Here is a 20749-nt window from a genome sequence, read left to right on the forward strand (position 1 = left end):
AACCAACACCAGTGATTTACAACTCTTATCTTTATTAAACAGAAATCACATTTGGATAATCCTACATTTATTATGAGGAGATAACGGTAGCATGATAGAGATATATCCTAATTAGGAAAGGCTGAGCGATAGCAACCACATTGGAGTTACAATAACAGTGTAGACATGGCAGACAATATAATATGACTGTGTTATTCTGAAGGACACAATACAGGGTGTGGTTTTAACAGCAATTCAACCATGATTCAATCAACAAACACACATTCATTGCTCAGGGCCACCTTTCATATAGCTGCACATTTATTGTCAGTACATTATGATAGTTGAAATCTACACTAGTGTCTATGGATCTGTGTCCACGTTCCTGGCAACCTGGACCAAACTTTATGACAAATTACAAAGGAATTCTGCATTTATGCAAACACTTTACAGTGTATGGTAAGGGGCCATTCAAAATAGTCAATGTAAAAAAAAAAAAAATGATATTTTGCAAAATTGTTTTTAAACACACCACCCTCCCCACACTGAAGAACAAAGCCTTAGTTTTTAGTTTTTGATAAAAATACTTTTTCAATGGCTTTTTTTTTTCAATGGCTTTTTCCTGGCTTAAAGGCAGTGGACACTATTGGTAATTACTCAAAATAATTATCAACAGAAAACATTACTTGGTAACAAGTAATGGGGAGAGGTTGATGGTACAAAACATTGTGAGAAACGGCTCCCTCTGAAGTGCCATAGTTTTCGGGAAAGAAGTAATTTTCCACGAATTTGATTTCAAGACCTCAAGTTTAAAATTTGAGGTCTCAAAATCAAGCATCTGAAAGCACACAACTTCGTGTGACAAGGGTGTTTATTTTCTGTCATAGTTATCGCGCAACTTCGACGACCGATTGAGCTCAAATTTTCACAGGTTTGTTATTTTATGCATATATTGAGATACACCAAGCGGGAAGACTGGTCTTTGACAATTACCAAGTGTGTCCATTGTCTTTAAAGAAACAAATTTTACTTTACACAGTTTAATCAGAAACGAAATTTACGATCTTGGCCACCTGAATATTTTCTTTTTCGATTGTGAGTTGGTTATTTCTTTGGACTATCCCACAATTGCGAGAAAAAAAACCCCCAAAATAAATCTTTTTTAAACATTGACAAGCTCAATGGCGATGAAATCAGTGGTAAGCAGAAGCTTGGAACTGGACCATCATTCCTTTTCAAACTGGCCCCAGAGACACAAGTGCAGCACTTGGAGTCCTACTGTTTTTTAGGGTACATAATTGGCAAGTGTGATGGAGCCAGATTAACAAAGGCATCGGTTCTATTAAAATCAGTGACCTCAAGAAAAATCAATGCGAGTGAGAGCAATGGTGGGGAGTGTGCAAGGCTGTACACTTCTAGTGTTTATAACATGGCCAAGATTGCCCAAGGTAATGGCCCCATTTTATCATGTATAATATGAAATACGTGTCTGTGTGTCTGGACATGTTTCACTGCGAGGACAGACTTAGCAGGAAACTAATTATGCAGTTGTTAATAACAAGATGTTGGTTGGTTACCTGTTATCTGTAAGGTTAATTTTGTTCAAAGGCAGTGGACACTATTGGTAATTACTCAAAATAATTATTAGCATAAAACCTTCCTTGGTAACGAGTAATGGGGAGAGGTTGGTAGTACAAAACATTGTGATAAACGACTCCCTCTGAAGTGGAGTAAGTAATTTTCCACAAATTTGATTTTGAGACCTCAAGTTTAGAATTTGAGGTCACGAAATCAAGCATCTGAAAGCACACATCTTCGTGTGACAAGGGTGTTTTTTTCTTTCATAGTTATCTCGCAACTCCGACGACCAATCAAGCTCAAATTTTCACAGGTTTGTTATTTTATGCTTATATATGTTGAGATACAGCAAGTGAGAAGACTGGTCTTTGACAATTATCAATAGCGTCCACTGGCTTTAAGGGTGTCCAGGAAATTGTTAAACTGGGTGTAGTAATTATTTATTTACAATACATTTACAACATGTAAATGACAGGGGGGAAAAGGGTGCCCAAAAGACACACAGACACTCCTCTGGCTAACACTAGGGTTTTAGCCAAACTTTTCAATCTTTAGTAAATATTTGTATTTTGTAATGATGGCCTTGTAAATTGGGCTTACATAATAAAACATAATAAAACACACTACAATCTAAAAAAAAACACTCCAACTCTTGAGATAAAGCTCATGTGGTTAAAATAAAAATGTGTTTCCAAAACACGCGAATTTAACTTCTCATCACTTTATCTATAGTGTAAATATAACATAACAAGTTGCAGTTGTTTGTTATAAATGTGGACAAGTGTGCACACTTGTACTTAATTTCTTTTACTAAGAATTTAATCAATACGGTTCTTTGAGAAGGCGTAAACCTCTAAGCACACATGGTGGCCTGACTGTGTTTTGTATAGAGGGCCAGACCTCTCTTATTATGGAAACCTAACTATCAGTCTACCTTGGATACAATCAACACAGCTTGCAGATGGTCAACATAAACTTGCTTAAGCCCTTCCTTCATCTACACAGGCATGGGCTACTTGGGCCCCTCCTAGATCTACACAGGCATACCTGTACATGTAGGCTACTTCCTTAAGAAATAAAAAATAATTTTGTTATTCCTATATCAAAAATATAAAGTGGACTCATAATCTTGTACAAACATTTTGGTCAGACAATGGAGTCATCGAGCGGTTAACATGTTTAGAATAGATTTGTACAAGTCTAATTTAGCTGCGGTTTCCATAGTCAGTAAAGGAGGCAACTGGTGTTATCCTAAACCATAGAAGCTACATGTAAACCCACAGGGGTATTCAGGATAAAAACTACCCACACATTATGAATACAATCTGGGGTAAGGTTTCATCTTTGGCTGATGTTTATGTTGTCTGGAACACGGCAGGGTACCTAGACTTCACTGAACATTGCCTTTGGGCATTTTTAAGGTAAAAAGTGAAACCTTGGTTTATAGGAAAACTAATGACTTATTTCAATCTCAACTTGTGATACTAAAGTTACTTACATTTACAAGCCTCAGCAGGATAAACAAAGATTTGTTTCGGAATGGCCGATTAAAAGGTAGTTATTTAATCTCTGGTTGGCTTTCCAAAATGAGACATCTTGGGCAAAAAAACACGGAACAATACATGTATTGTTTGTGTGTTTTATATATCAATCAAGCAAAATATTTAAAAATTGACCTTTAGACCTAACAAGCAGAAAAAACCACACGTGTAACAACAGAGAATCAGATTGAATAAAAGTTTTATCTTGTTGTTATGTTTTCATGGTCTGTCTTGTTTTAAGAGAGAACACAAAAACAAACCAAAACTGCTCACTAGTCATTTTCTCTCTTCAAATAAAGTATGATAATATGTGTTTATATTTAAAAAAAAGAATAAACACGGTGGCAGAACATACCCATCTTTTGTTGGGTTTGAACTTTGAACGTCTGTAGATTGGGTCTTTGCTCAGCAAATGAAGTACAACAATAAGCGATGTTCAATTTCTTTTTTCGAAAACAAAAGTGTAGCGGATTCTGTCTGAAATTAGGGCTCTGGCGCCACTTCTGGGGCACTCAAATGGGGAAAACAAATAAGCGCGCAAAGATGTTTTCATCATACTATTTGTCCAAAATGACAATTATTGGAGATACAAATTCATTTATGGTTTACTCAAAAAGCACCCTAAAATAAAATGAAAACAGCGATATCTGACAATTTTATTACTTCAGCAAGAGTATATTTCTGCCAAAAAATATTACGTTTTTGTGTGTGCTATAAGAATTCAAACATAAATTTATTTGGTTTACACTGCAATGTCATATAGCAATTTTGAAATCCAATTTAATCCTCTCAATTAATGGATGTCCCTGCACATGACTTCTGCTCTGATCTTTGCTAATCTTTGCAAGTGATGTTTACATGCCGCAAACTGTGAGATCATTTATGTTTGTTCATCGTATCCTTACACAAATTGAACCCGTTTGTTGTCTCTAGTCTTAGAAGCTTCAAGGAGACATTGACTGTTAATGTTTGTACGCCTTGTGGAAACACTTTAATTTCCTCAACCAATGTAGTTTCCATTCAACAATGTGTGCATAGTACCTGGACTCATTTGTGAATGGAACCAACCTTATATATGCAAATGTCACTGAACATTAGATCTAATCACCTGGACTCATTTGTGAATGGAACCAACCTTATATATGCAAATGTCACTGAACATTAGATCTAATCATAAACATTTGAGAACTTTATATAGAAGGACATTACTGCCTGTGGCCGCCTCTCCTGCCAATATAAATTTTCTAAATCATTTGCAAGGCTCTGTTTCAGGGCCCTTAGAATCTAGGCGACAAATTGTCTAGAATCTTCAAAAGATAAAGCAAACCTTTCCCTGACAGGTTGTGAATGCTACTTGAGTCCGAAAGACTTCGTATTCATGGCATGTACAGTTCTGAACCATTTACACTTACATGTACATGATACATGAAACGCCTTCCAATACATTCAAAACATGCCGATCCATAATAATAGTGATAAAAGTTTTTATATAGCGCAAAATTACAATTAAGTCCCAAAGCCCTTTTTTCCGTCACTTGTAATACAAAGAAAAATGTGCATGAATTGGTTTCGCGGATAATTACTACATCGTGATGCAACAATAACAAACTTTCAATGTTATGACTAGGCCTAGTTATGACATCACTGAGAACAAAGCCCTACCCATTTATGCATTTAATTAGTTTTCATAAATACTTGCAGAAATTCTAAAGCTCGAGACGGAAAGTGCTCAAACCTGTTTGTTTTCATTGTAATGTAGTATTGATGTAATAATCCTGTGTTCAAAATAATATTTATAACAAATATATTTCAAAGTTTCTTTGGGTATCTTTAGACTTGTTTGAAATATATTATAACATAAAGAAGACAAAATAACAGATATTTATAAACAAAAGCAAGTGTAGATTGATTTGATCAGATTGATTTGATCATATTGATTTGATCAGACCGAGTTGATAAGACTGACTTGATCAGACTGATTTGATCAGAATCCTTAAGTTGATTAAACCCTACTTAATAAACATCATAATAAAAATGCAACATGGTATTGACAAAGCTCTCAACATGTATCTCCAGCAAGATGCCGGGTCTCGATTTATTCCCAAACCCACTCATTTTCTATTTGATCGAAATCCCTGGTCTTTACCCCTCGATCCATTCAGAGAGAATCTACCTGATGTTTGACTGTCTACTGTTGAATGGTCTTTGACCTTTCCACATGAAGAACGTGCCTGTCCTTTTTCTCGTTAACATTTTAACGACCTCATTGCACAAGTTGATGTTTAATTGAGTCTGTAGGGGACTAGTTAAAGTCTCATAGAACAGAATTTTCTGTTAAGATCGGAAAAGTGTCCCGAATTCCAAAAAATCTACTCCACGGTAGTAGAATACATGTTTTAGCAAGAAAAGTTCTCAAAAGAACATATTCCTAATCTATTTAGCAAGTGGATACACACCGCTCAAATATACATTAACACCCTCACCATGCAATGCCTCAAATCCCATTTTAGATGAGGATTTTTCAAGAATGACAAGATTTTAATGGGAACAAAAATTGCCCCCCCCCCTCAAATTTTAAAACAGAAAAAAATGAAGTTCAAAATTGTTTTAATTACAATTACAAATGAATTGTTGATAAAATCTCCTTTGCAAATGTGTGCAAATGTAATCAAATTTTAAGATGACAGCCAAAACGTTTGCTACTTTTTTCAAAACTTACACGGAAATGCTGCATTTATTCCCTCCGGTATCTAACCATATAAGACCTACAATGTAGGAACATGCAATTTTAGCTTCACCACGAACTGTGACCTTCCCCATTCAAATTGGCCACCTGTGTAACTCAATGTATTCCAACCCAATACACAAATCTGTTTCATTTAGCCTTGGGGCATTGTTGACTTCAGATCATGTAAACATTTCACTTGGATTTAAAGGTTACAAAAAATTTCAATACAACCCCCCCCCCCCAAAAAAAAAAAAAACCCAAAACCAAAACCCCCCAATAACCCATCAAACACTCACAACCTTTAAACTTGACAGCTTGTTAACTTGCTACGTATACAAAATTGCCACTGAGAAACATTTCCGTCTGAAATTGTCCGAAATACCGCATTTATGTGCAATGAAATTCGCCAAGCAGGAAAGCACCCACATTTACTAAAATTTAGAAAATAGCAAAGACATAATTTAAAAATAATGACACTCCACTATTAACAAATAAACACATGATGTAAATAATAAAAGTTAAGTGGACTTTTGTCAGTTAAGTCTTTATTTTTTAAGGTAAAATATTTCAAATGTCTCTTGCAGGATTAATGAGATGATCGTTTCTTTTCCTAAAAACTCACGATAAAAAACTCTTCGTGTCTTTCCTGAGGATCACTCTTACAAATTCATCCAACAACAGACAATTTAACCACCGTGAACTATGAACTGGTTAAGAAAGACCGTCAACAAGATATCATCACCATGGAAACAGATAAAATCAACCCCCGCTCCAATTGATAAAAGACTACTCTTTGGATGTGTATTGTAGGATGCAAAGTACGGGTCATGTGTGTCAGTCCTACAGTAGTTATCAGTCATTATCTCATACTAATTATATAAATTCATGGTTATTTGACTTCAGTTTTTTAGCTCATTTTCTGCTAGGACATGCACATTTTTTTCCCCCTGTAATTGTTGTCCCGAGTTAAAGGTAAAAAATGGCAAATTCATAGTTACTTAGTTCTTGTTTCACAACATCAGATTTGTGGTTCAGCATTTGCACAAAAATTTCCAGTTTTGTACTCCCGAAAAAACAATAACATCACAATGGTTAATTATGTATCTTGGGGTATTTGTGAGTGGGCACAATGAGATTGTCATAAACAACAAATAAAGCCAAAATACCAAACAAAGAGTGTGTTTTCATGCTTTTAAAACATACAAATTGTTAGATAACATATTTTCTATTCATCAGATTTATGAATTTGGCCCCCGTCTCTGCAGACCAAAATATGATAATTAGTCAGCAAATATGGGTGGGTAAGAGAAGGGTCACAAACATTGCCTAGCTACAAGAGCCACAGATCATTTTCTTACGCCACACCGTTTCTTTGGAATAGTCTTCCTGTGCATATTCGTCATGCTAGTTCTTTACACTGTTTTAGTCTACCCTAACAAAAGCTCATTTGTTTGAAGCTGCCTATTTGTAATCTGCTTATTTGTAATTTGTATCTTTCTCTCATTGTATATTTTATTGTTCTCTTTATGCGCTTAGAGACTTTTGAATTAGGTGCTTTACAAATGTCTTTATTATTATTATTATTATTATTATTATTATTATTATTATACAATTTGTGTAAGCAATAGTTCTTTAAAAAATGTTCTTTCGATAATGCGACATGATCTATCAAAACAATTTTCTTTCACATTAAAAATGTTTTACTGTTTGTGAGTCCACAGTATCTCTTGCACAAGAAAACACAAACGCTAATTTACATTTACATTTATATACACAAACACAGACATCTTTTGGGTCTCATTCTAAGGAATGTTGACTTAACTTGTTTTCATAACTCGATCGGATTCTGTCGGCATGTATGAGCAAAATATGGGTCAATCCAATCACAAATATCACATTACTTTATACCCACACATGAAATATTGGTGTGTTAGATATAATCTTTTAGTGCATGCTCAATTGAATCTTACCATCAAAGGAACACGTTGCCTCAGATCGGTCGAGTTGGTCTTTGAAAAGCGTTTGTAACCGTTTGTTATAAAATGCATATGGTAGAAAGATGTTTGTAAAAGTATAATACAATGATCCACACAAACATGCCTCGAAATTGCACAGTTTTCTTTTAAACTCGTTGACTCCCATAAATGGCCGACCGTGTTCGTTAGCAAAGTAAAAGGAAAACCATGCAATTTCGAAGCAAATTTGTGTGGATCATTGTATTCTACCATATGCATTTCATAACAAACTGTTACAAAAGATTTTTTTTAGACCAACTCGTCTAATCAAAGGCAATGTGTTCCTCAAATGGTTGGACAAAGCAGCTATAGATGAACAGTATATATTGGCATAATCCTACATTTTTGCTTTACAATAATTGTTTAATAATTACTTAAATTTTGACATGTGAAGTGATATAAAGGAAAATTGCCAGCAGGAAAGAGTTCTGGAAATCTGTGTCTCTATGTTTATTTTCCCCATTGTTTCTTGAGCGGATATCATTAATTCTTAATTTGGATTATTTTGGCAATTAGGACATCAAGACAGCCTGGTGAATTCAGACTGAGCTCATTAAAATAAGCTTCAGGGAATGGGACCAAACAAAAACAAAGGACCCAGTGACAGTCACATGGGAACCTTGTAAAACAAGACAACATAAATTAATAAATATGAGCCTTTTTTGAGTGAGTAAACTGCTTGCGCAAAAGGTAAAGGTTTCTTTTCGAAGCAAAATGTTACTAAAAAACCACACAGCTTTTTTTTTTCAAGGGGTTATTTAAGCAGAAACTATTGCTTAAACAAATTTCTGCTGAGTAAATCGACTAAGTAGGAATTACCTGTCACAGATGGGGACATACATACTATTTTGGTTGGTAACATTTTAGTGGTAAGCGAAATCATTCTTTGAAACTGTTCTTCTACATAACATTGCATATATGTTGGACATACTTGACTACATCTGGACATACATAATCCAATAACCAAAGGAATGAAATAAAAAAATAAAAATATTAATGAGTATTTCATTTTATTCATATTGCATTAATTTATTAGTTTTCCTCAGGCGAATCTGTTTTTCAGTGCAAGTATTTTAATTGCAAAGCATCAAATGAATAATAGCGTATTCAATGAAAGGCTTACACACAAAGCTATGCTGGTATCTCATCTCAACAAAGCCCTTACTGTCTACACCTACTTAAATGTGCTTAAATGACGTTTTTTTTTTAAAGTGTTTGTGAAATAAAAACTCAAAATGTAACAGCAACTCTGTTCTTCTAGAAAAATTTAATGAATGAGCAACAGTACTGATGAACAACCACTGAGATAAATATTTTCATAGGTGCACTCTCTTTTTTTAATTTATTTGAAACTTGGAGTTCAAAATTTCTGCCTAAAGCCACTGTTGAAACATTCCATTTGCTAATTTAGAAGTGTACTCATGCCTTATTTTTACCAAGCGTGATATTATAAATTTTACAGTATGCATAGTGACAAACAACATGTTTTTAATAATTAATTGAATATCTTGCCTTGGACTTTAATGAGCCCAACAGCCATGGTTGGATTGAACCTTGGTCTGTCAATTCTCTCTCTCACTGTAGTAGATGGCTTATAACCTTTATTTAATACAATGGAAAGTATGCATTCATCACAAAACAATATTCAAAGACAATATTCATCATACCCTCTCTTTTGTTGTGCTTGCCAAATTATCTACTCCAAATGTCATTTGCAAATGAGCAAAATGTAGATCGGTTTAAAGTTGTCATCTAAAGTTTATCACAAGTTACAGGAAAGGTTTGTCATTCATCATTTGGAAATTAAAAACATATCATTGAATACTTTAGGGAACAAATTTGACATTGAAATAACACTCCTTGCCAAGAATTTTTAATTTTCATGCACGATCTCACTCACGTAGTCTTTCTTTTTTAAACAAGCATACAGAAATTATTCAAGAGGCACTTGAAGAATTACTGTATTCTTCTTGAAGAATTACTGTATATGTAAGAAAATACACAGTAAAAAAAGCACAATGAGTCTTCTATTTTATCTGTAATGTCAAGGTTTTCCTAATCCCTATACACCATTCAGCCTGGAATAATTAGAGCTCTCTTGACATGGGACCTTGACTTCAGTAGTGCTTTATAGTGTAACATGAAAGGGTCACCTTCTAACAACTCCCTGCAGAGCATCCTTTGTGAAGATAGTGACACAAGGTTGAATGATACCGATTCAACGGATCCTTTTATTGGTAATTCACAAGCCAGGGCTGGAAAACATCAAACTCTAACACAGCCAAACAAAGAGCACCAAAAGGCTGGCTCTGGGTTTAGTCTTTCTTTTTTTTTCAGGAGAAAAAGAGAGTTCATTCAGAATAGGAATTGCAAAAGTAATTAATGTAATCTGTATCTCTTGAGTTAAAGGAACACGTTGCCTTGGATCGGTCGAGTTGGTCTTTGAAAAGCGTTTGTAACCAATTTTTATAAAATGCATATGGGTAGAAAGATGTTGTAAAAGTAGAATACAATGATCCACACAAACATGCCTCGAAATTGCGTGGTTTTCCGTTTACCTCGTCGACTAACACGTCGGCCATTTATGGGGGTCAAAATTTTGACTCCCTTAAATGGCCGACCGTGTTAGTTCGCACAGTAGAAGGAAAACCACGCAATTTCGAGGCAAACTTGTGTGGATCATTGTATTCTACTTTTACAACATCTTTCTACCCATATGCATTTTATAAAAAACGGTTACAAACGCTTTTGTTTTGACCAACTCGTCCGATCCAAGGCAACGTGTTCCTTTAATACCCACCAAAATGTTAAAGGTCTTTTCGAAAATACACTCAAAATTTTACCTTTGAATTTAAAGTCAGAATTCACAAATTATAAATGTCATTTTTCATTTTAATTTACCAATCAAGCATTGTTTTTCCTTTTCAATAGTCAGTCTGATGTCTACTACAGTTTATGTCCATTCCGTTTGTTTGTCTGTTTTTGTTTCATTGGTTTGTTTTGTCTTTTGTATTTTGTTTTGCTTGTTCTTTATTGTTTACGTAAGTCTATTTTTTGTATGTTTACATGTAAGGCATTCCGTTTATAAGCTTCGGCTTCCTGGGTAATGCCTCCACGTATTAGTTTTATTGTATCTATTGTTTTGTTTTCTTATTAAGTGATTACCCTTTGTGGAAATAAATGTTTATTGAATTGAATTGAATTGAATTGAATAGATACATAAAGGTAAGCGTTAGAAATATTTTTAATCATCATTACTCCTGCCAGGCATCTTTATAAAAAAATATATTAAAAAATTTTTTAAAAAAATCTGAGATCTCAAAGAATCTTGGATTATGAATCTCAATTCATAAGCTCTTTGATGTAATCCACACAAGCAACCTTCATCATTGAAACACAGTCTCCAGAGAGCATACTGGAAATCAATAAGCTCTTATTAATCAGGGATAGTTTGTACAGCTTTCTTGCCATTTTCAGCATACCTGGCACAGTGTAGCAAAATTATCAATGGACTACCTCGGATGGTGCCATGATGCCATTTTACAGGGCTCGAGTTTAGGGGTGGGGGAACCTACTACCGGTAGATCCAATGCCTTGCATCTCCAAATAATTACAAGACCAGGAATTTTTGTGTACAAAACCAGAATTGAAATGAGAATTTTTTTTTACCAACACAGTTCTAACAATTCAACTGTTTGAATTGTAAACTTTTTTTAGGTATATAAGATCAGATTTACCTCATTTGTTTCGTGGGTTTAAAATACGCTTCAACAATCAACACGTTAATCAGACTCAGGTAAAAGACAACATTTTGAACACAAACACAAGACCATCGAACTTATCCAGTCATGAGTGTACAGGCTTGATGCTAAAATCACTGGCTTCCTTCGGGGTTGTGGTCCAGTGTAAGATTCAAACCCTATTTCACGCGGTGCAACTTCATGTAGCCTGTAGACTAGATGCCCTAGCAGGTAGTGAGCATTCTACAATATGTTTCATTTTGTTCTCTTGTTGTTGTTTCCCGTCTATTTGTGAGGGGGTTGGGGGCGCACACCAATCTTCATATTTTTGTTACCCTCCAAGAAAAATGCCAGCTGTAAATTTGGGACAATCTTACACAGCACTCAAGGGAAGTACTTTTTCATATATTTGTGCAAGAATATAAAATATGCTGGAGGGGAGGAGGGGGTGGGTTCTCTACAAACTCGGTATACAAAATTGTTGAGGCAGAATTTTTTTCGACAAATTGTCGCTTCAGTTAACAAGCAGTTTTGAAGGAAAAGGAAGTTAAACTGCCAGGTCTGTTTTATTCTTTTTGCAAGATCTTAAACTGGTACATCAACTATGTGAACTGTACACTTAACTTGTTAAAATGAATCAGATATTTTCATTTTTACAATACGTGTCTAAATTTAAAGTTACGTAACTAATATACTTTTTGAATGGTACATACGCTAAAGGTGTTTTATTTTAACTGATGGACTAAATGTTAAGTAAGAGATATGACAAAAGCCTTCAATTACACATAGACTTTAAAGTCTGCATTACATACAAGACCATGGCCTTGATGCATTACATTACAAGATCGTAGTTTGGATGCTTAAGACCAACAGCATTCACATAATACGCAGGCCCTTTAAATATCTCTGCAATTCTTCCAGTTCCAGGCCATTAGGCAACAGCAGCACCCTTAGGATAATGGGAATTTGTTTCACAACTGCATGAAATGATTATTAAATTAAAATACACTTGTTCCCAAGAGCCTCCAATCTACTCACTTCTATGCAAAGTGCAACACCAAAGAACAAAACAAAATAAGGAGGGGGCGGGGGAGCATGTGTGTGTGTGTTAACAACTCTCCTAGTGAGCTCGGCCATTTACCCACGTTCTTACACCACTTGTGGGCAACTTAGGACGACACACTAGATCTTTAAATGTCAGTGCAGGCCTTTTTTGAGGGTGAAAGTACATTTGATCGATCACTCAAACTGTGTGTCGAATAGAAATTTGCCACATGGTTGGCAGAAGAACGAGGTAAAGGTACGGTGTACTTCATGCAGAAACAATACGGGACAATTCGGCCCGAGAAAATTTCTACTAAGTCTTGGGGTGACTTGAAATTGGGTAATGCGGCAAGGAACTTTGTTTCAAGCTTTATTAAATGTTATTGACGAATTTGTGCATCAATGCGGGAACATCAAGTAGATTTCAGTTTGTTACTTGTAAAGATGTCTAAGCTTTGAGCCATGTTTAGAAATATCCCTGATTCTACAGAATTCTTTTGAAACATATGTCGTATACGGCTAAAGTATTGCGGTTTAAACTTACCATTCTACCACGTCCTCATGTTAATTTTTTTGAAAACTTAATTGAGAAAAGAAGCTAGACCAATTAAGCTTAAGTGACATGTCAGAACCTATCCATTTTCCCTCCTCAGTAACACAAGTAATTTAAGAGCCACGATTTTAATGGAAGCGATTTAGTAATCACTGCAAAGAGTAGGCTTGGTTCAAGGCTCTCCCTCTATTCATACTTCACAACCCATTGCTGAAAGAGGGTGTTATGGATCTTGGAACACGAGCAATCATCTTGAACCAAGACTACACAAAGAAGGGGCAGATGATTGAAACGTCTATGTGGCTTCTAGTCTAACAATCTGTGATCTAGTGGTTCAATAGAAAGGAAACAGCATATCAAAGTGTGCTTCCTTTTCTTGCCTGGTCACTGCAGGGAAATGTTACCACACAGGAAATCATTAACAATGTAAGAATGGACATGCCGACCATGGGGTTCTTCCTATTATGAGAGTCTTATATTGAATTTACCCCAAGCTTAAAGGTGGAAGTTTAAAAAAAAAATAGGCAAAACCCCTTTTCACATGACAGCAGCTTAACAGGGATCCTTTGCTTATTGTAAGCAAGGTTGTGAAATTGTAAACAATGCAACTAATGTAAAAGGAAAACAGTGTTTCTCTCCATACAGGACAGTCCAAACATTGTTGTTCTTTCATACAAAGTGCAATTTGTAAAATTTCACAACATGCTCAAATTGCAGCAAGGGACCCCAGCCATGGATAGCTGTCTTAAAGGGTGTATGTACTTTTTTGTAGGACAAAAAACACAATGTCCACAGATTTACACTAAACTTACACAGTTCGAAGATAATGATAGTAGAAAGCTTCCCTGAAAATATTACGTGCCGAGGTGGTGTAGTTTTTCGGAAATGAGTAAAACAATGTCATGAAAATAAATTTTGTCTCATGAGACGAAAATTATTTTAAGCATGTACAAACGTATTTTCATGACATTGCTTTACTCATTTTCTCAAAAACTACAGCACCTCAGTAAGTAATATTTAAAGGGAATCTTTCTTATCTTCAAACCCTGTAAGTTTAATGTAAATCTATGGACATTTTGAAAAAGTACCCAAATCCTTTAATACAGTAGAACTGGATACAATACAAAAGTATTGTGTTGCTGTACAGTAGAGCTTGGGGATATTTACCTTGAATAATAATCAGGAAAAAAAAATTGTTTAAAATTAAACAAATATTACAAATATTGGAAGGTTTGGACTACAGACAACATTATGTACTTACCAATTTGATGGCCACATGTTCATTGTTGTATAAATTTTTACCTGTAAAAGATGAACAAGAGATTATATTAGAGTTTTTTAAAAGGTTTGAAGAAAGAATATGTATACAATAAAGCTTTATCTTAACCATTGTGTCTCTCACTCATCCTGAGCTACAATGTAGACTTCTTTACAGAGTGTTTTTTGTTTGGATTCAGTTGCGAGTAGACTACAAACTACACACAGTCACACTATTTACTGTTTATAAGAAGAGCTTCTAAAGTTCGTGGTATTGTTTTAAAATACGAGTAGGTTAATATTATTGATATGAGTTGAATATCACCAGAACTATCAAATAATTCAAAATATCAAAACAGTGATTGATATCAAAACAGTAATTGATATCAATACTGATCACCCTCTGCACCATTTCGAGGTCACTTCAATGGGCGTACTATGGGTGTACTCCCGCTGTTCCACACTATAGTTCCACCCCATGTTGTCTGTCTACTCATTGTTGTTAACCAGACACACGGAGAAGCAAAGAGGTTAACACTCAAGCAGAAAATACTGATTCGTTCATACAATACAACAATAAGTCTCTTAGGCACCACCTGAACGTTTACATTGAAAAACGTACTTGAAACTGCTTATTATTGTACAAAAGTACTTGGCTGGATTGTACTCGTCAAGAAGCGTTTAAACAAAAGCCTTAAAACACAAGCCTTTAAGGGTTGTTCAATATTGATAAAAATTTATATTAAAAGTTAAAAAACACAGAACTTTCTGACTAAACACTTGTAAAGTGGTTCGCTTTAGTAGAGTGCACTAAATGGACAGCCTCAATAACAAGTATGCATCTGTACTTGACAAAGATATCCACTGGAAATTCTTTATCAAAAGAGCAAGGTTACGTTTCCTTGATAAATGGCAAAGTTGTCATCAATTCTAATGTGGGTAGCTTTATTAGGAGAACCAAGGACATGGTCCAGACAATATCATCCTTGATTTCCATAATATGTCATAAGAACCCAACACAACAACAGTGAGGGGTCGATGAGTCAAGGAGCGTTCATTCATGACTTTTTGTGAGTCAAAAACATCTTATTTCCCACTGTTGGGTTATTTTTTACAGTTGTGTTGCTTTATTTGTTAATTTTGTATTAGTTTTAAGATTATGTGTTACCATAAATAAGGTCTTTGGAAGTAAGACTAGACTTCTGAAATAAGAACACTCTAAAGAAAAAGTGGATGACTGAAATTCATGCAAACTTTTTAAACAATCTTTATTATCATTGTACCCAGCTACTGACACTGTACTGCATATAGTCTGTATCCCTGGAGTGTATTATATTTATGGGAGTCATAGTCACCTGATATTTTGATAAATAAACCATGACTGGGTCATGCAATATGAATGGAAACTTTCAACACAATGCCTGATTCATTCTCACCAACAAAACCTATAAATTTGTGCTCACTCAAGCAAATTACTCATGGGTTGTTGGTTTCATAAAATACACGCCGCCATATGCCAAGAGCAACAACAATAATATATTCCCTCTCATTCACATTAGAGTAATTATTATCATTTCTACTTTCAATGCTGTGACATGTGAAACACATAAAACCCAATCCCGCCACCCCAACTACCATGATACAATCTGTTGTCATTGTCAATGGGAAATCTAGACCAGGTACCAACTAGTGATATACCGGCGTCCCGCCTCGCTTATCGCGTCCTCTAAACAAACCAACACCCAGGCAAAGTTCACCTCCAGAAGGCAATAATGAAAACATAGCCTGGTGCTTTTATGAGTGGTTGGTAATGATTCAAAAGCCAGTCATAAAAGATGACAAACAATAATGGTCCATGGTGCCATGTACTGACCAAGCATTTCTGTCAACAAATCATCTGCATGAAATCTTACATCATCAACTATATTTTAGTATGGATCCATATTTGTTTGAATTCTAATAATACACCTAGGTTTTATAGTGTTGGTCAATAACATTGTTAATCAAATCATGCAAACTCATTTACATAAATTTTACCAATGTTATGAAAAAACAGCAAATATGATATTTGCTGTTTATCCATGGTAGCACCACTTGTTACCAAATTAAATGGGATGCAACTTTTTATAATCGATTGTATTCTACAGTCTACATGTTGGACACACTCGGTTAAAACCAAAACAAATTCCCTGAAACCTACCAAGTGCTAGGGACTGACTCACTATAAATGATACTATTTTTATAAATAACCAGGGGTTGCCCTTAAATTGTTCAGTCACTAGCAGTCCTTTTTAGTTCAATTTTGTGTTGCTGCAAGCTAATTAGATGCCTCCTCCACCAATAAAATAATTATTATTAAGTTATAGGCCTAATTTTTTATTTATTTTTTAAAAACTAATTAACAATTAAAAATCAAATAAAAATGATGCAAGCACAACAAACAAAAAATCTTAAAAAACGTTTCTTTTCAATAATAGATTTTTGAGAAATGAATTCTTGTTTTGGAAGTGGGTTGTTTACTTGTTAAAAAGTGTATTTATCTAATCTGTGGATTGATCCCGTATGCTATACATGCTCTAATTAAATCTTGCTTGATACATGGAAACAGAGGTGCTGCAGCTCATTTTGTGTGCATGGGTTTACTGTCATGTCACAGCGGTGGATGGTGTGGTACAAAATCTAGGCTTCGATATTCAACAGGCATCAATCTCTACAGAGGAGGGACATGCATACTGATCAAGGGCAAAGAGGAGTGTTTACTGACCAAATAATCCAATCGCAATACAGCAACATAAATACAATCAGTAGGATTGTACACGTATTAACTTTCATTTGTTTTAATTAGCATATTCATGATTCATAGGTCATTGGTTTCTTAAAACTTCACCATGAAATTCATTAGGAATTATGAGATTAGACACTTGAAATCCTTAATTTTAGACGCATTGACCACAACTTTGAAGAAAAACGTCCCATGTTGGCTGAGTGCTAGTGTCTTTCTGAACTGTTAGCATCAGATCTGTTCATGTACTGCACATGAGACAGTGGGAAAGCCGTTATAGTGGCGAAAGCTGTTGTAATTGGTGTGTCCTTATTATTGGGATCAACCCTAATTATTGATCTACTTCGCTGTATTCTATATTTTACTAATCAATCTGCTTAGCACTATGCCGCTAGTAAGCTCCATGACATTGGACTATCGCTGTCTGGCCAGATCTAGCAGGTGAAAGGGAAAATAGACTGAACAACAATATTTTGACAATCCTGTAGATGGATTGTACATGACGTCATTGACGACCATCTTTGATGAAAAGTGCATGCGTGAAAGGCTATCATTGGCTGAGAGTTGTGCGCAGCGCGTATAGGCACTTTTCCATTGTTTACTTCAAATATGGTGGTCGATGATGCTACGTGGAATCCATCTATTGGACAGATACTAATATTTAAGCAAATTAAATGTCAAAGGGCAAGCAAGTAAGTTTTTCATCAATTGAGAAAAATGTTAAATTCTACATTTCAAAGGACACTAAGGCAATGACAAGGCAATTGACTCCATATCAATGCATGTTCTGGTACCATATGTCAGGAAACTTCATGATTTATGCCGCTTGGATTTTGGCTGAATTATTCTCATCATACAAACCGGGTACAGGAAACGGACCATTTATAATTAGACACGGTTGAGTTGTTTTGAACTTCTGTTGTCTATTAATAATCATGTGCATTATGTTTGCATTCTGTCTAGATGCTTAATATTCAAAAATCTGCCTAGAGAATGATCCCTAAATAAGCTCCGGTGCAGTTGTGTGTGTATATTTATCACAGATCACTGAGCACCGCAGGGGGTAAGAGACACTCACTTATATTACACCCGTTGACCTGTGGGTTTAAGGTTAGGAAACGATCATCAAATTTTATGAATGACTCTCCTTTATGTGTGAAAAGAGACTCTCAAATTAAGTATGTGCAGATGTGAATCTCATCTGCTGATGCTACACGCTGTGTGGATAGATACACGTCTCATACATTTATGACACAAAACAATGTTGTTTTCATGTAAAAATGTGAAAAATAAATTTACATCTGTTCAGATATTTGAAGAACACAATGTTTTAAACAAGAAAACAATCTTAATTTGCGAATAAGCTGCATCCTGGATTGTTGTATCCCTACATGTACATTTCAAACTTGTTTGTGGTCTGTGAATTTGACATTGTTTTGTTCTCGTTGCCTGCACCTATACCCAAACACATCCAAGCTTATTGTGTTAAATGGGAACACTGGGATAGGGTGTTGTCAACAGTAGATAATAATGTGGGTTTCCTGTTTGTTCAGTCATCGTCAACTGGTAAAGATTCTGTACCAGACCCTAGGCTTAAGGACACAATGTACTTCATGTGGCAGTTGTACATGACCCACAGTGATTTCAATCCACAATCTGACCATAGAGCACGGTCCTTGCTCTATTATGGTCCGACCAACTGACCAATATGTTTTTACAATGAACTCAACCACACTAGGATAATGGACACTACAATCTACCAGGCCTGTATGCTTCGTTTTTGAAAGGGCAAGGGCACCAAGACATTTTCTCCTTGGTAAAGGGCACCCTATGAGGAAATTGTAAATTTGTACTGTAGCATTTCAAGGGCACCACGGCAATGACCAGGGGCCACGGAGGCAATCGCCTTTGTTGCCTCCGTGAAGTATCAGACCTGATCTACAATGTAGAAGTATATTTTGTGGTGGACCCATGTATGGGAATAAACATGAATCACATGCAGAGCTTTTGGTGTATAGACCATTATCCATGATTCTGTGTGAAAACCATTGGTTTCTAAACGTAGGTTCATGGTTAATGTGTCACGCTACAAACTAATTTAGATTTTTTGTTAAATAACAAACGCAACTTACAGTAATACTATGTATCCCTTTACCCAAAAATTAGAGTGACTTCATCACTTCCGTGTAAACATGTTTTCATGCAAACTGTACGAGTCAAGGAAAAGCCAGGAAGTACCTACCTGCAATTTGAATCATTGTTGGTTGTTCGTGTAACCTTCAAAGATTTAATTTTACTCATAAAAGTAGTTTCATATCCTTGATGGAACCCATGAAAATCATGTACAAATCCCACTGAATCTTAGAGGCAGTGGACACTATCGGTAATTACTCAAAATAATTATTAGCATAAAACCTTTCTGGGTATTAAGTAATGGGGAGATGTTGATAGTATAAAACATTGTGAAAAACGACTCCCTCTGAAGTAATGTAGTTGTTAAGAAAGAAGTAATTTTCCAAGAATTTGATTTTAAGACTTCAGAATTAGAATTTGAGGTCTCGAAATCAAGCATCTGAAAAAACACAAATTTGTGTGACAAGGGTGGTTTTTCTTTTATTGTTATCTCGCAACTTCGACGACTGATTGAGCTCAGATTTTCACAGGTTTGTTATTTTATGCGTATGTGGAGATACACCAACTGTGATCTTATTTTGACTAGTCTTTGAAATTACCAATAGTGTGAAGTGTCTTTAAGCTGGGTCATATTACTTAATTTCTACCAAGCAGAAAGTTTGCAGAAAATGTTGTGTGCTCAAATTCAAAAATACATTGACTATGTATTCTCACTATCCTCACAATAGCCTTACTCACCTAATCTCAGCTCGCCAAAGTTTCCGCAGCCTATCTTCTTTCCAACTCTGAAATTGGGTCCAACCATGAGCACACCAGAGTTGGGTGGATTGCCGGAGCGACCAGCAGAGCTCCGACTCCCAGTCTTTGGTTTGCGCTTTGCGTCATGGTCAAGTTTTTCTCTATCTCTTGTCTGCATATTGGCAGTTCTGTTACCTGTTCACTTCTTAAAGAAGTTTCCACCCGAATCAAGGGTGTGGTCGTCTGTAAATCCAGTCGGAGGTCAACAATGGGGGCAGGATAGGTTTATCAATGATAACCCATCCAGCCAGCCATCACGCGTAATTCACTCCAAACTGTCACAGATTTAGTCGTTATCACATAGACCATTTCTTGTGTCCGTAGAAATGAGAAGAGAAAATTCCAAGATGTCCGAGTTTCTTTCAAAATCCGATGAAGTATAATCCAGGGGATATCCACGTCATGTCCAAGGAAAAGGAAGGGTTATAATATATCCATGGGGGTTAAGCTACATGTAGCAGAGGGGCCCTGTAATGGAAATATAAAAATGGTAAATGAATGAAAGTAAATAACGTTCAACGAAAGAGGACACTAGACACATTCAAATCAAACAGTCAAAGAACCAACCTGTGGAAAAGAAACAAAACCCAACAGTGAGGAG

General features: G+C 35.6%; 1 protein-coding gene across 2 annotated transcripts in view; it reads right to left on the reverse strand.

The window, feature by feature from the left end:
* Positions 1 to 20749, reverse strand: part of LOC139942362 (casein kinase I-like) — a 65819-nt gene that overhangs the window by 42159 nt on the left and 2911 nt on the right. For both annotated transcript variants that reach the window (XM_071939218.1, XM_071939217.1), the window contains exons 2-3: positions 20089 to 20616; positions 14440 to 14480 (exon numbers count right to left, since the gene is read on the reverse strand). In XM_071939218.1, the coding sequence (XP_071795319.1) occupies positions 14440 to 14480; positions 20089 to 20266 (219 nt within the window). In that variant the 5' untranslated portion in view covers positions 20267 to 20616. The remainder of the gene's footprint in view (positions 1 to 14439; positions 14481 to 20088; positions 20617 to 20749) is intronic.

This window comes from Asterias amurensis, chromosome 9 (assembly GCF_032118995.1).
Source record: "Asterias amurensis chromosome 9, ASM3211899v1".
NCBI classification, from domain to species: domain Eukaryota; kingdom Metazoa; phylum Echinodermata; class Asteroidea; order Forcipulatida; family Asteriidae; genus Asterias; species Asterias amurensis.